This window comes from Daldinia caldariorum (genome assembly GCF_022478825.1).
Source record: "Daldinia caldariorum strain CBS 122874 unplaced genomic scaffold F4812scaffold_19, whole genome shotgun sequence".
Lineage (NCBI taxonomy): Eukaryota > Fungi > Ascomycota > Sordariomycetes > Xylariales > Hypoxylaceae > Daldinia > Daldinia caldariorum.
The window spans coordinates 103,716-119,060 of NW_025953055.1; the positions used below are offsets into that span (position 1 = coordinate 103,716).

General features: G+C 49.1%; 6 protein-coding genes across 6 annotated transcripts in view; 1 reads left to right on the forward strand and 5 right to left on the reverse strand.

Moving 5' to 3' along the window:
• Positions 1-761: 761 nt before the first annotated feature.
• On the reverse strand, positions 762-1,197 carry F4812DRAFT_462541 (uncharacterized protein; the record flags this gene model as incomplete). Its single annotated transcript, XM_047938063.1, has 2 exons — positions 762-917; positions 973-1,197. 2 exons carry the CDS (start codon positions 1,195-1,197, stop codon positions 762-764), a joined length of 381 nt encoding a protein of 126 aa, XP_047786798.1.
• Positions 1,198-2,368: 1,171 nt separating this feature from the next.
• F4812DRAFT_156402 (uncharacterized protein) lies at positions 2,369-3,539 on the reverse strand. The gene is made up of 3 exons (XM_047929766.1): positions 3,231-3,539; positions 2,466-3,159; positions 2,369-2,396 (listed from the first exon to the last, which is right to left on the reverse strand). The coding sequence occupies exon 2, from the start codon at positions 3,155-3,157 to the stop codon at positions 2,489-2,491; it is 669 nt and encodes a 222-aa protein (XP_047786799.1). The 5' UTR covers positions 3,158-3,159; positions 3,231-3,539; the 3' UTR covers positions 2,369-2,396; positions 2,466-2,488.
• A 156-nt stretch (positions 3,540-3,695) lies between these two features.
• Positions 3,696-5,677, reverse strand: F4812DRAFT_462543 (uncharacterized protein; the record flags this gene model as incomplete). Its single annotated transcript, XM_047938064.1, has 4 exons — positions 3,696-3,845; positions 3,982-4,709; positions 4,856-5,080; positions 5,182-5,677. 4 exons carry the CDS (start codon positions 5,675-5,677, stop codon positions 3,696-3,698), a joined length of 1,599 nt encoding a protein of 532 aa, XP_047786800.1.
• A 1,563-nt stretch (positions 5,678-7,240) lies between these two features.
• On the reverse strand, positions 7,241-11,996 carry F4812DRAFT_442318 (P-loop containing nucleoside triphosphate hydrolase protein). Its single transcript, XM_047935303.1, has 4 exons — positions 11,455-11,996; positions 7,826-11,396; positions 7,677-7,764; positions 7,241-7,600 (listed from the first exon to the last, which is right to left on the reverse strand). Exons 1-4 carry the CDS (start codon positions 11,854-11,856, stop codon positions 7,438-7,440), a joined length of 4,224 nt encoding a protein of 1,407 aa, XP_047786801.1. The 5' UTR covers positions 11,857-11,996; the 3' UTR covers positions 7,241-7,437.
• A 693-nt stretch (positions 11,997-12,689) lies between these two features.
• F4812DRAFT_462545 (HIT-like protein) lies at positions 12,690-13,712 on the forward strand (the record flags this gene model as incomplete). Its single annotated transcript, XM_047938065.1, has 2 exons — positions 12,690-12,810; positions 12,934-13,712. 2 exons carry the CDS (start codon positions 12,690-12,692, stop codon positions 13,710-13,712), a joined length of 900 nt encoding a protein of 299 aa, XP_047786802.1.
• Positions 13,713-14,434: 722 nt separating this feature from the next.
• The window catches only part of F4812DRAFT_442322 (uncharacterized protein), a 1,051-nt gene continuing 140 nt past the window's right edge, over positions 14,435-15,345 (reverse strand). Inside the window, exons 3-4 of the mRNA XM_047935304.1 lie at positions 14,748-15,269; positions 14,435-14,623 (exon numbers count right to left, since the gene is read on the reverse strand). Of these exons, the coding sequence (XP_047786803.1) occupies positions 14,478-14,623; positions 14,748-15,183 (582 nt within the window). The 5' untranslated portion in view covers positions 15,184-15,269 and the 3' untranslated portion in view covers positions 14,435-14,477. The remainder of the gene's footprint in view (positions 14,624-14,747; positions 15,270-15,345) is intronic.

Below are 15,345 nucleotides of genomic sequence, written 5' to 3' on the forward strand. Positions count from 1 at the left end.
GACGTACCTCCAGCAAGCCTGCATACTATGTATCTGTTATACAGGATTATATTATGGCAAGTATGCTAGGTGGTTACCTATTATACACTACATTAGGTACTATACCATAGGCCACATGAACTTTTATACAACGGTTACTATGCACATCCGTGTGTATGCAGACCGATATGTATGCACAGGTCTACCACATGGCCTTTGAAATCTGCAAGACTTGTCTGTCTTAAACAGGCGAGACCTCTTTAGAGCCTCCGGTGACTTAGGTACGCGTCGTAATCTGGTACCACTTCCCCGGATCGTCATGACAGGTACCTTCCGTATCTGAGCTTAAATATGTAAATCCGGAGGTCTTTTACTCACCAGTTCTCCATTTATTCCACTTATATAAATTAGGTACCTAGGTACCTTCCTAACCTATGGGAGAGAGGTGATTTGTCTTTCAGCTGTAAACACATATAGGTTAGATGTATGTGAGCGAAGACCTAACATGCCTAATGTAAGCTGTAAGGGTCATCTTTAGGGTACTTCTACATAGTAAATTGACAGGGCATATAAATTGGGCTTCTTGATGATTGGGCGTGGATTCGAGACTATCTTCAACGAAGCTTATGATACAGGATCATGCTATTGGTCATATGGCCATTCATTCGAATGGGCAGTGGGAATGGATTGCAGACCGAGATTGGCAGGAAGCTCTCATGATTATTCAAGGCTGTCTGCGGCCGCATGTTATATTGCTGGATGCGAGTCAGGATGTGCCTAGCTCAGAAGCGGTTCGATGAAGTAGATACCTCTCTAGCAGACGTAAACCAAAAGTTCAGTATCCCATCGAGCCGATGGCAGTTCCATAGGTCCATTGTGGAGTTCCATATTCTAGGGGTTGGTTGACCGGTCGGCAGTACGAGACGTAAGAAGCCATTCTTAAACATGATTAACGAACCCAGGAAAATTAAGTTAATAATATAAAATGCATACCTTAAATTGCGCGGAGAACTTGGCAGTCGTTTTCTTTTGCTCTACGATATAACGGAAACTGACAGAAGATACCTCGTTGGAAGGTTGATCTGATATATGTTCCATACTGCTGATTCCGTCGAAATCAATAGTAAGTCTTATTAGAGGCATAAGCGGCGAGGAAGCTTCGCAATACTTTTCGAGCGTCCCGCCGCGTTTCCAAGAGAAAATATCCCCCGGTGACATCGTGAGTATGGGTTCTGGGCCGCCAGCTGATATTCTAGCAGCTAAGCTATGCGCCGAGACTGCACAGCAGTTCAACTGGAAGCTTGCACAGTCGCGGAAATTGGCACGCTTGGGCTAGCGCGTTTAGTGAGATAGTATCAAGTTGGTTACCAAAAAGATAGGTAAATAGGGCGTGCTCTTTGCCAAGGACTTCTTCACGCGGCGGCTGCCCAAAGTTGATCCAAGGAGTCGAATTTTTCGCAACATTCTCGAAATATGTGAAAGCATTCGTAGTGCATAGGTACCTAGGTACCTAGGTAGGTATAAACCGAGGAGAGGCTGCGCATGTTTGGCAGTTGGGACGGCGGCATAACGTGAACCCGTTTACCATTGTGATATTAGGTGCTATGTCTGGGAAAAGGAAGGATCGCGTTTGCCCACGATACGAAGTCGACTCATCGTTACCGAAAACCACACCATATTAGCGATATAAAACAGGATTGAAAAATAGTGCTAAAGGTACGCTGTTCATACGTCTACTACCCGTTCGTGTTTGAATATAATGTCGGCAAAAATACCACATTGCGAGTAAAGTCCGAGATGATGCATCTTGACGGTTGATGGGTGGTAGTTGACGGTGCATGTGCACAATGATTGCTATCTACATGAGAATTTCTGAATTTAGAACTGATACTAGTCACACTCCCAGCAACATAGCTTCCAAGGAACTGGTTGATTGTGATATCAACAGTTCATATCAACAGTTCATATCAATAGTTGAAATAATGTTGATTGGAGTAAGTTTTAAATGTGAACCAAGCCCCGAGAGATATCAAGTAATACCCATGCTTAGGTCGTACAGTATGTCGTTAGCAATCTTGAATGATAATAACGGTGCTTACAGTTTGTATCTACTACCTAGATGTAGCATCAACATTCAAATATACCTAAACTACTGTCGTCCCTTACATACATCATTATTGGGCTCTTCCCCCCCGCCCTCTCCCCTTACATTTTTAGACCAAAAAAAATCCATCAATGACTTTCGTCAGACTCTAGCTTTTGAAGTACTTCTAGTAGCTAATAAATTCCGAATTTCCAGTTCCCGTGGTCGTATGTGGCAGATTCGTCGTGCTGCGTAGTATATGACAAAGTACACGTTGATAGCCACTCGGTAGGCACTTGAATTCAACATCCAAACAAGGAGTCTCGGAGGAACCCTAATACTAACTATTAACTCATACGTAATAACGCAGAATGTTCATCATATCAGGTAGCTAGCAACTGACCAATCGATATCGCGATGCAGAGCTCAGCTAGAGTGAAATGTCAGATTCATAATGCAGAAATTGCCGACATTGGAAATGGCCCGTAGATTGGCCCTGAGGATGCTAGCAAGCGAATCCGTATTTTGAACCGGCTCTAGCCCAGCCTCGCCGCGCCGGAAAGTATCAGGCGGCCTCTGGTCGTTGTACATGATAAGCACCAGGTCATCCAGCCCGACAAACAAAGGTCTCTCCCAAATCTTCAAGGCCGTGAACTTGTAGTTGTACGGCCAGCAGCTCAAGCTCATCCCCACGCGCCGCAGCCCGCGGTTGGTCCGGTCTAGCTGCCGAACGGTCTGGAAGATCTCCGATAGCCACGGGAAGCGGACCTGGCCTATGATAGCGAGCATATCGGAAGCGGGCGAGAAGTACAGACACCGAGGCACAGGAATCCCGAGCTGCGGCTTGTACACGGGTAAGAGAACCGTGAAGTGCTCGAGCGCTAAGGCACGAGATTCGAAGCATACGGACGTGACGGCGGGGTTATCGCTGTTCGATACCCATTTTGGTTGCGCATAGCTGTCGTCCGCGTCCCTCTGCGGATGTATCTCTACCACGCGGGGTTGAAACGCCTCCCGCCAAATTTTCATGCGCAGCTCGGGTGGTAGTAAGGGAAAGAGAGTAAAAGTGGCTAGCGATGGCGAATCCGAAGCCATACCTATCTGACAATAACAGATTCAGTGACTAGTTCGGCAGTTGGCAAATAACTACTATTATTACGTTACATACAGTCCCAGAGAGCCACGCTCTAGATATAATTTATGGGTTATGTGCTCTAGATTAAGAACACGCGTCTCGGCGATTTGAGTTTGTAATAGACTTCAATAAAGACTTGGCTTCACCGGCGCGACATATACACCAGCGGGGGAAAATGAAGAATTAGCGAGCAAGATAAAACCAGGAGAATTTATTCGTCGATTAACTTACAAGTCAATCTATAAACGCGCTCATTGCGGATGTACAACCCCTAACCCCTTTAATGATTTAAGCGGAGTTATCACGGAGGGCCGTCAACGAGGAACTATAAGCAGCATCATAACACTTTTATGTACAAATCTTGTCTACCGGTAAGTTTAAATGTAAGCTAATAGTACGCTATATTAGTTTCAATGATATTATAGATTAAGTACGGGTATGTATGCTTTATCATTCATTCCATCATCATAATATAGGTATTCATCAGCATCGCATCGTTCATAATAACCCCCAAAACACAACCAGCAAAAATACCCCGAAAAACGTCGTCGTCGTACCACGCGCCGGCGCCAACGTCGCAGAGCCGGAATCCGTCTGGTTGCCCTGTCCGAGCCACTCCTTAAGATGCGCCAGCTTAAGCTCTCGGATCTGCAACTCAAATAAACTCAAGTCAGCAACCGCTCCACTCCACATCCGCAGTAAGTAATATATAGATAGCATAACCGGAAAGCAAAACAAAAAGGCAAACAAGTGAAAAAAGCACAAAAAGAAAAGAAAGACGTACATAATCCATCTGCGCCTTCGCCCCCCTCGGCTCCACCGCCTCCGAAACCGCATCCTCCGCATGTGCCGTCCCCTCCAACAGCACGACCCTGGAGTGGTTCCGGCTGTCAGATGCGCTCAGCGTCGGCGAGCCGATGGCCGCCGTGCGGTCGTACCCGTTCTGCACGACAAGCAGGCGCTCGGTCGCGTCGAGCACGTCGCTCGTGAGTGCGTACTTGAGGCGGAAGTACTCGTTCTCGCGCGCGTAGTCGGGCGCCTCCCACCCCGCCCGCGGGCACAGGTCGACCGTGCCCCGCGCGTACGCCTCCGGCAGCAGCGTGTCCGCCGGGATCGACCGGTCGTTGATCGCGTAGTACCCGCAGGTCACGGCCGTCCACGCCGGCTGGCTGCCCGCCGCCGCTGCCGCCCCCTGGCTCGCTTGCGATATGTTCGCGTTGAAGCCGTCGATGCAAGGCGCCGCGCTACTGGTGGTAGTGCTAGTAGTGGTGTTAGCCCACGACGCCGCGAGGAGCGGGATCCGCAGGACTTCGCCCGCCGTCTTGGCGGAGAGGGTCTGCTGGATCAGGTCTTGCAGCGGGTTTGCCGCGGGGTACTTCTCGATCCACGGGTAGTTGTACTTGGAGACGGCGAGGTACGTGTTGAGAGCGGCGTTGTACAGCCTCTCGTACCCGAGCGACGTCGAGTTCTTGCATACGTTGAGGTCGGGGATAGTCGTGTCGCAGGTATTATCTTGTTCGTGTTAGTATATCCATCTTACCTTATATGTATACCTACCAAACCTAACCTAACTTAATAATATAACACGATTCAAAGGTTACCTAATGTTTAAATAGGTACCCAAGATAGGTTAGGTTAGAGGTACGCGAGAGTCTTACCTTCAAGACATTTCTTAAAAGTCAGCATGGACGTTTTTATCTTGGAAGCTGCGTCCTTCGATATGTTGTAGTAAACCTGGCTCGCCCACTTCGCCGAATCGAATTTATATTGGTTCGAGCCGAGGGGGCCGAACGAATTCAGCGCAGGCGACGAGGCAATCACTCCCCAGAACGTCTCCGGATACCGAATGCGTGCCAACACGGCGAGAAAGCCGCCGTACGATGCTGCAAATAAGTACTGTTAGATCAACGGTCATCCATCACCCACTCATCTATCCCCTTCACGTCGTGAGAGAGACAGAGAAAGAAGGAATCGGTTTACTTACAGCCGCCATATATCACTTTGCTATCCGAAGCGCCCCGGACCGTCGTCTTGATCCAATTGACGAAGTTGACGCCGTCCTGGAGGACGTTGTCCAGCGTCAGGGCGCCGAAGGTCTCGTTGGAGACGTTCGTCGGGTTGTAGTGGAGCGGGTAGCTCCCGTGGCGGGAGTCGCCGAAGTAGCGGTGCTCGAGCATGGCGACGAGGGCGCCGAGCTTGGACGCGTAGTCGACGAAGTCGCTCGCGTTGATGGGGGGCATCCCGGCCTCGGCGCTCTGCACGAACAGGATGGGGCCCCCCGGCTCGAAGTGCTCCGTGACGAGCTGGTACCGCTGCTTGAAGGTCGCCGACCCCGCGTCCTCCGTGTGGTTCACCTTCTGGGTGAAGTACTGCGTCGCGATCTCGCTCGTGTTCGACTGCACCCTCGCCGGCGGGTGGCGCGCCATGGCCACGGCCGCTAGCAGGGCGAGGATCTTGAAGCCCATCATCGGTATCGTCATCGGTAACCTAAATTGGTATTTTATGACAACACACACTCCCTCCCCCAATCCTCGTTGATGACTGAGACAAATCAATCCTCCCAAGTCGTGGATGATAATGACAATAAAAATAATAGTACACGTCTAGATTTGGCGTGAGCCTAGTGTTTATTCCAAACAAACAAGGTATGTCTATATTATTCGCTCCTCCCCTTTCTATTTACCATTGGTGGAAGTACTAGATATCAGGCAGGATGGTTAGCGAGTCGTATTCATTCCCCTCGATGATACATGAGACTATTTTCGGTGATGAGCATACTCTATAGATGATTAGACAAGCCAGCCAGCCAGCCAGCCGCAGCGTCCCGAACCCAAGCGACGGGGCCTCTTTTTCTTTTTCCTCCCGCTCTGCCTACCTTACCTACGTAATCCCGTTGGCATATAGAGCAAGCTCAGACGACGGGCAAGTTTAAACATCGGGTGACAAGTAGTTAAAACTTCAGATGACAGGTCGAATAAGGTTGGAGGCGCGTCCTACCAAGTAATACGACATGATGCCAGAAGACTAAATTGGGATATTGAAGCGTTCCGCTCGACCCGTCCCCTCAATATAAACCTTACAGAATTATGAAGTTTCCGCACGGGAGGACGGGATGGAATAATCTCGAGTCCTCCATTAGCGGAGGTGCGTGTTGCGGTCAGACCGGTCCCTCTTATACGTTTATTTCTCTATTGCGCCACAAACGCATACCTAATACCTCATATATTACTTAGGTATGTGTAATACACGCTACCTATGCTGTCTGTTATAAACCAGCCTCTCAAGTTTCGGTTAGAATTGGTCAGGCACATCACCAGAAACCCCTCAAAGACTCACTCGAAGTGGATAAGCCTAGCTCGTATTAGTGCATCTCAAACCATCTCTGCATACGCACGCAAGTAGATCCCCTGCCCGTTTGATCGTGAGTCCATCAAGACCGAAACTCAAAACAGGGACATAGGTGTGCCATGTCATGTGAGCTAAAAAGCTGATGCATTCCGGAACTTTCCTTCGCATTGCTTGCTTGCTTATCGGTCTAGGTATTCGAATTCCTGGTAGATAGGTGGTAAAGAGATGTAAGTTCGTATTATGGATCGGCGAGCTCGTATCCCACTTAACATCGAATGTTAAGGCGTGCCTTACCTGTCAACCTGATACTTGACATTCCATCATTCGTTGGGATTCGCTGATCCTTTTGATGATTCATGCTTTCTTTACCTGATTATTACACCCTTGCATTTGTTTATCCTCCAGTTGTAAAAAGCCCCTCTGTTTTCTCTTTCTCTCTAGGTCCGTGACCTGCATCGTAGGAGGCTGGTTTCGGGTCCACACGTATGCATGTAAGGATCCGAATTTGACAAACTAAAAGACCAACGGTTATTGGAGCAATATATATAATTCCCCGGTTAATTCCACGCATATAGGAATTTATATTGAATACCTACCTCCTAAGGTACCTACCTAAAGTCTTGCTTCTATGACATCAATAAAGACCGAGTAGCACGGAAGTTTGAGATAAACAAGCCTGTAGTTCTTGGCTTGCAGGGTAACAAACACATCTAGAACAAGCGAGAAATATCATACTGTACAAGACAAATAGATTCATTACAAATATCCACAGTTGTTTCCATATTTTCTAAAATAATCTATCCACCTATCGTAACGAATATTCATTTGCACATTCCCAAAGACATAACAGCCAATACTTTTGAGACCTCAAATGAACGACAGTGAAACCCATTTAAGCATCTAAGCCATCCAATTCTATGAGCTTAGCCACCATTCTAATCACCTCGTTGTTGCGCACATCTGCATTTGGATCATTGACCTTCAACGCGATGATGTTGTCTACCATGCCCCTCAGTCTAGAAACCAAGACTCCGATTCTAGCCCAGCCGCGTAGTCTATAGTAAGAGACAGGTAATTAGTATAACTCTTTGGGGGAGGGGGAGGCGACTTCAATATAAATGGCTATCTTACCTTAACCAGCCATCGACCACCAAGCCTCTGCCCAGAGTATCCAACTCGATAGCGCCAGAGAACAGGAGCAATGTGAAGGAGTTAAACGCTACAAAGTAGGAGCAATTAGTAACACGTCTATTAGCGGTATGCGAAAGAATCAAACTCACGTGTTAAATCCCGGATGAAGATTTTGCTTGTGGACATCTTGTTGAAGTAGGACAGAAACGCGGCATTGCCTGAAAATCCTTGGTTATCATGTAAGGTGCTCGCAGGATGGATGAACACGCGGCCGTTCTCTTGCGTAAAGTACTTGATTGTTCGGGCTTCCGGGTCGAGTTCTACCGCACCTGACATCGACGTTGCGAACTTCTTGTCCGGGAACTGTATACGCGCTATCTGCGGCGTAAACGCCGATGCCGTAAGTGCACGCACAAGTGCCGTCGATGGTTGGTTGCCCGCAAGGCGATTTTCGCGTATACCTAGTTCTGAAAGTGCTGAATAGTATTGTGTGCGGGTTGCTGAAATGTCGCTGAGGGTTTGGTATGAGAGGAAATTCTCGTCGCAGAACTGTCGTAGTTGTCGCTGCGGCGTACCCCCCTCCATCATGGCGTTCCACTCCTGATATGCTCTCAAATCTGTAAGAAGGTCGCCATCGCCCCTAGAAAATTTCATGCGGGCAGCTTTAGCCTCATCACGTTTCTCTTGGGGAGATATGAACGGGCTCTTGGTGCTTAGGATGGAAGCAATTGAGACGCTCTCGTCAAGACAGCCAAAGATGGCACCGTATATCATAAGCTTCCCGCAACGCAAATCAGCGGGGATCATAGCCAGTTGTTGTCCGAGAGCAGTCAGTTCCTCGCCATCAAGTGCGCCCATCCGTTGCAGCATCTTTACGGCGTTCTCAACAGCAGAAACAGCTGGCGGTGTTGGTGTCCTTCCCAGGAATGCACCGACGTCTCTGGTACCCATGGCTCGCACTGACAAACAGAGCTGCTCGAGAGGCACCCGTCGAATCTCTGGCTCTGGACGATCGGCCATGCGCTGTTCCATATCCTTCGTGTAGAGCTTATAGCATTTACCAGCTTGCACTCGACCAGCACGTCCCCGACGTTGCTTACAAGCGGCGCGGGAAGCCCACGTCTCCTCGAGCTTGCGCATGTTATTCTGAGGATCGAAGCTTGTCTCCTTCACCTTTCCCGTATCGATAACAGCTACGATGTCATCAATTGTAATCGACGTCTCTGCTACGTTCGTGGCCACTACAACTTTGCGCTTTCCAGGAGGGGGGGTTGTAAATACTCTTCGCTGCTCGCGTGTATCGAGAGAGGCGTGAAGTGGCAGAACATGAAAAGACGAGACACTTTTGAGTTGGCTAACCGTCCGGTTGATCTCCGCAACACCCGGTAAGAATATAAGAATGCCGCCCTTCTTGTTGCTATGATATAAATCTGCGTCGATAGCTTTTGCCGTCTCAACTAGCAAGGAATAGTTGATTCGGAAACCTAGTTTCTGGATGGTCTTGTTAATAGGATCTTGCGGTGCTTTGTCGCCACGACCTTGCTCTGTAGAGTCAAACATTCCCTCGTCTCGATCACGATACCTGTTATTGTCTACGGCGAAATCAGTCATGCGAATTATATCGTCGAGGTAATAATCCTCAACGGGATATGTTCTGCCAGCAATCTCCACTAAGCCAACCTCGAGTCCTTCAGAGGTAAAGTAGCTTTCAAAAGTTGCCGCGTCGAGTGTAGCACTCATGAGGATGAGTTTGAGATCTTTTCTCCGTTTCAAGACGTCCCGAACGATGCTCAAGAGGAAATCTGTATCCAGACTTCGTTCGTGAACTTCGTCAATGACAACGTGGCTAACATCAGCAAGCGACGCAGCGACGTCCTCGGTCCGGCCACCAGAAGTCTGCAGGCGTCTCAGAAGCACACCAGTGGTAACGAATGTGATTTTCGTCTGAGAGCCGGTCTTATTTTCTCCACGGATAATGTAGCCCACCTCCTGGCCGAGCTTTGAGCAACGTTCGTCGCTAACTCTGTCCGCTAGGCCGAGAGCAGAGATCCTGCGTGGTTGTGTGCATATAATATTCGCGACATTCCCAAGTCCCTTGCTATACAGATCGTCTAGAATGAACTGCACTGATTGTGTAGATTTACCAGAGCCTGTCTCACCAGCAATAATAGTAACTTGCTTCTGTGAAACTGTGTGGACAACCAGATCTCTTGCTTGCCAAGCGGGCAACTTTTGTCGCTGAGCAAGCATTTCTCTTAGAACAGGATTATTCTGCCTCCTCTGCCATTCTTCCTTGCTACGCATATCCACAGTCCACGATAAGGGTTTAGGATGTCGTGAAGACCTCTGCTTCACTGGTATAACGTGACGGGTCTCTGCTGCGGTAGATGCAACACCGGATATATCTCTTAGCTTCCCTGGATTCTCAATAATACTGTTAATATTCTGCTGAATCCAATCAACCGCAAAGTAAATCTTCATCGGTTCTTCGCTGAGAGACTCGATGAGATAAGCGAGAGTCTTCTTGACTATGCTGAGTTTAATGTAAGAGGGCAAATCCGCCACCACGGCCACGACAACCTCGGACGGATACCGCGGTGTTTTGCGGAATTGTACGTAGGTCTCAACGTCTTTCTTGGATCCATTTCGAACCGAGTCAATGCGTATTTGACAGACGTCATCAGATAATCGTTTGAAATGTTCACTGAAGACGGATGAGAGACTTTCCATCTCTTCGTCCCAGCATTCCTCCGGAGTACCTGATATGAATGGCTCTTCGGCAGTTCCATTTGTCAGTGCCGAGTCGTTGCCGCTGGAGAGTAGAAAATGCTGTAATGCCTCGGCAGTAAGCCCTTCGTTTCCGTTCCTCTCATCATACAGTTTCCGGCATAGCTCAGCAGAGTATCCCGATTGAGAAAGCCGCTTCACTGCTGCTTCGCGCCTTAAATCCTGCGTCGCAGCCACTGAAACACCTGCGCTGTAGCTCTCTGGCAAGGCCCACCTGGGAAGGTCATCCTCAGGTACGTGTATAAGTAGCCATTCCAGAGTCTCTTCGCGATCCTTGCATTCTTCGACAGCCTCTTCTACGTGACTTTTCCGAAAGCCAGAGCCGGTGAGTTCTTTAATAATAGCATCTTTCTGGGAAGTTGGCATATTGACACCATGTGGGTTCCAGATTACTTCGCGTCGAAGCAAATCTTCTAATTGGGACCGCGTCTTCCGGCCCATTTCGATTTTGGGAACTGTCGTCCATCCTTTCATAGGATTACCCCCTCCTCCTCCAGAAGATGCGGCATTGCTTCGAAGGACTAAACCAGCCGCACCAGGCATATTCTTCGCCTTTTCTCTAATAGCTTCTTGCTCCTTTCGTTTCTTTTCCGCCGCAGCTTTCTCGTCTTCTCGCTGCTTCAAAGTAGCAAACGGGTCTGCCTCGTACATCCACGCGTTCCCCTTTTTTACATCTTCCTTCTTTAGTTCCTCGAATTTCTTCCATAGTGTTTTATAATCCGGGGGTAGGGTAGTATGTATATTTTTCATACTACAGACCCTGAATAAAGCATAGGTAGCGGCTGCATGTTTAGCTTCTAATGGGGTCTCTCTCATCACCAGGTTCTTATAGTCTGGTGGTAGCTTAAAAGCAGGTAGCTTCTGCACCTCCTGAGTCTTGGGATTTCTGGCACTAAGCTGGACGAAATACGAGATGCCCTCCGAACTTTTGATCTAACTCGAATTCATTAACTAAGGTACACGAGGCAGTTGAGCAAAACAAGCCGCTTACAAGTTGGTAATCAGGCTTGTCCCACTTCTGCCTTTGACAATGCTCCGAGAGCAGGTTTACGGGTAGTTTACCGGTCCAACTCGCTCCTCCGATAATCTGCTTTACCGTCGGCTTTGGAGGCCCCGTAGACTCTGCTGTCGTCGACTCGCCGGCCCCAGATTTCTTTCCTCCCGCGTTCGAAGACCCTCCACCTCCCCCACCTTTTCTACTAGATTTTGAATCATTCGTAGAGTTTGTGAACACTATAAAATCGTCATTTTGCTGTGAAGCGGTGGTATTTTTACCTGTTTTGGATGACTTCTTTGATGATGATGATGATGTTGGTGGTGGTGGTGGTGCGTTAGCGGCCACAGCAGCTCCTGAAGGTGCCGCTGTAGCCGTATCCTTACCTTTCTTCCCCATATTGATAAGCCATCTGGCGTCCTAGATGTATTTATTGGAGAGTTGAAATAAGTTTGTGAACCGTCTGAAGATGACAAGCCTTGCAATAAAAATTACGGTTTTGCCGGTGTTTATGCGGTGGCGGTCTACGTAGTGTGAACTTAGATGCTTTTGGTATGGAAGTATTCAATTGCAGTTGAAATGGTATTTATACTGTATATCAAGTGATAGTCCCTAGCATTTTTGTCAAGTTTCTCTTGGTATTGGCAATTTTCAACTACCCCGCACGGTGTGAATTTCACCTGTTACTCCTACATGTCCCCACTTAGTACAATGGCGGGGTAGATAGAAGGTGTAGCTTCGGGGCGCATACCTAAACAAATAGGGGCCTTAGGTAATGCACCTGGGTACCTAGGTAGGTTAGGCTAGGCACCTCGTATTGTAGGTACCATGTAAACGCCTTACACAAGCTTCCACTTTCGCCTCTCATTACATCAACAATACTTACAACTACAAAAGCAAGCTTCGAATTATAAACAGCAACAATACTAAAGGCTAATATCAACAATCCATTCTATACCTATACATACCTAGGTATATAATTCAACAGGTGCAACAATATTTCACCCCGCATATCTCTTGGGTTATTACCGTAATACGAAATGTGAAGATTACTTCTAACCACGAGTTCTCCGGCTCTATTTTATCGCCGAACTCTCTACCAACCAACCTACTCCTCCTCATTCCCACCCACGTATCTCCAAAGTGCAAATCACCAAAGCAGATCTCCAGGCTTAAGACGGTGTTTCTCGAGAGCTCTCCCCCTCCGCGCGAATCGAAAGACAAGCAAAACAATGGCCTCAGTCGATTCAGATTCCGAAGATGCCATCACCAAGGAGGAAATCGCAGGGACAGCGCCGACTGCCGCGGACGCAGCAGACACCGGCGTAAGTCAACGTACGAAGCGCAACGCCTGTAAGTACCTACCTACCTACCTACCTGACCCAGCCGAGACAAGCTCCCATTTCTACACTCCCAACATTACCCTACCTAAGGTAGATACATTCAAGGTAACCAAATCTAACTTAACATAACAAGTCTCAGAACTCATGTTGCGAAAAGCCAAGAGGCCCGCCAAGGAAGAAAAAGACCAAACCCACCCCAGACGCGCCCCCGCGCGGAAACCCTTCGACAGGCGCGACGGCCTCGGCGCTTACACCCACGACCCGGCCGCGTTCCCGCCGAGCCGCGTCATCTACCACGGCGACGAGTTCGTCGCCATCAACGACATGTACCCGAAATCGACCGTGCACGCGCTGCTCCTCCCGCGCTCGCCGCGCAGCCGCATGCACCCGTTCGATGCCTTCGAGGACCCGGCCTTCCTCGCCGCCGTGCAGGCCGAGACCCGGAAGCTCAAGCGCCTGGTGGCGAAGGAGCTGCAGCGGCGGTACGGGCGGTACAGCGCGCAGGACCGGGAGCGCGAGGCCGTGCTCGACGGGCGGAATGGCGATGGCGATGGCGATGGCGATGGCGATGGCAAGACTGAGCTGCCCAAGGGTCGCGACTGGGAGCGCGAGCTGCTGGTTGGCATCCACGCGCACCCGTCCATGAACGACCTCCACGTCCACGTGCTGGCGCCCGACATGCTCTCGGAGTGCATGCGCCACCGCAAGCACTACAACAGCTTCCACACGCCCTTCCTGATCGACGTCGCCGACTTCCCGCTCGCGAAGGACGACGAGAGGAGACACCCTGGCAAGGCCGGGTATCTGAATGCCGACCTGAAGTGCTGGCGCTGCGGCAAGAATTTCGGGGCCTCTTTTAAACAGCTCAAGGAACACCTCGCGGTAGAGTTCGAGGAGTGGAAGCGCATATGAATGGATATGTGGGGAGCCTTGCTCGGTGCTCGGTTTGTAGAATGATTCAGAAGTTCAAAAAGGGATCTTAAGAGAGGTAGAAGGATAGGGCTTGTGAGACGGTTTCTTACACCCGTTAATATGTATTTATACCACGACAACTCCGCGAGCGCGCAGGTTAATTTACTACGATATGCCTTTATCACCTACCTACCTACCTCCGTATTATAAGTACCTAGGTACGCATAGGTGTGGCGGGAAATTGACAATGCACTGCGTTAGATAAGACTTTTCGTACGTTCTTGGTTTCTCGCCTCCGGAAAATATCGAGACGTATAGTAATAAACAAGCTGTGAGGGAGCACTAGTAGTAGTAGATCGTAGTCACGAATAGACTACGAAGCGATAGCTGCTTCGGAAGTATGAGTATGTTTATGTGTACAAAGCCGGCTCCTCCTTAATCAACGCCATTATTCTCAGCCAATCATAAAAAGAAAGCCCTCCCCTCCCCCCCCTTTCCCCTGTGTCTCCCTTATGACATTGGTGTCCGCATGCAACCGAGTTATTTGCTCACACAGAAGACCGTTAGAAAAAAAAAACGACTTGCTTCCACGGGGATAGATAGGTAGATAGAGAAGCAACTAGGTTTCTAGGTCCTTAATTCTCCGGGGGAGCATTAGCACCCCTCACGTTACTGATACGTCTGAGGACGTTGGATAAAAAAGCTCCCACGTATAGCGCTCGGATTTCGGTGCCCTAATCCTCCTGTATAGCCGGGATTAGTAAGTTATTGGTATATCAAAGGCTGGGATATATAAGTGCACAGGGGAAGAAGAGAATAGGGCGATCTTACCTCTTGAGGAGCGGCGTCGTCATCCTCGGCGTCATTTTCATCAGCCTCGTACTCCATCGCGATGTCCTCATTTGCGTCGTCTATAAATTACGCAAGTAGAAATGTTAGCTTTTTGTTCATAAACACGTACCTAGGCTAGTCTTCACGGCAACATCCAAAACAAAATGACTATCATCCTTCCCTAAATAAATTACAGAGTCTTACCTTCATCATCATCATTGTGCTCAGCGTCCTCATCTTCTTCAGGCTCCTCAACGGGGGAGACATCGCTCTTGCGCGGTCGACCGCGTCCCTTGCCGGTACTAGAGGTCTTGGACGCGGACTTGGGAGTCGCACCTTTCTTCGGTGTCGTAGTGGCGTCTGCGTCGCTCTTGCGAGGACGTCCACGGCGGCCAGGGCCGCTGGTACCAGCAGCCTTCGCGGGGGTAGCCTTTGCGGCCTTCTTGACACCACCGCCGGTTCCGGGAGGGCGGCCACGAGGGCGACCCGAGGGAGCTTTCTTAGCTTGAGGCGCAATGCCGTTCTTCGGGGGGCGACCGCGGCCACGCTTCACGGGAGTTCCATCAGCTGCAGCTGCTGTTTCGGCTGCTGTGCCATTTTCTTTCGCGGCGGCCGTGCGCGCAGTTCTCGTAGGCGCCATTGTGATAAATGTGCGCGGTTGTATTCAAAGAGTGGGAGTTGTGGAGAAAAAAAAAAAAAAAAAAAAAAAAAAAAAAAAAAAAAAAAAAAAAAGGTGGGGGGGAGAAAAAAATTTAAAAAACACAACAAATAAAAAAAAAAATAAAAAAAATATTTATTTTAG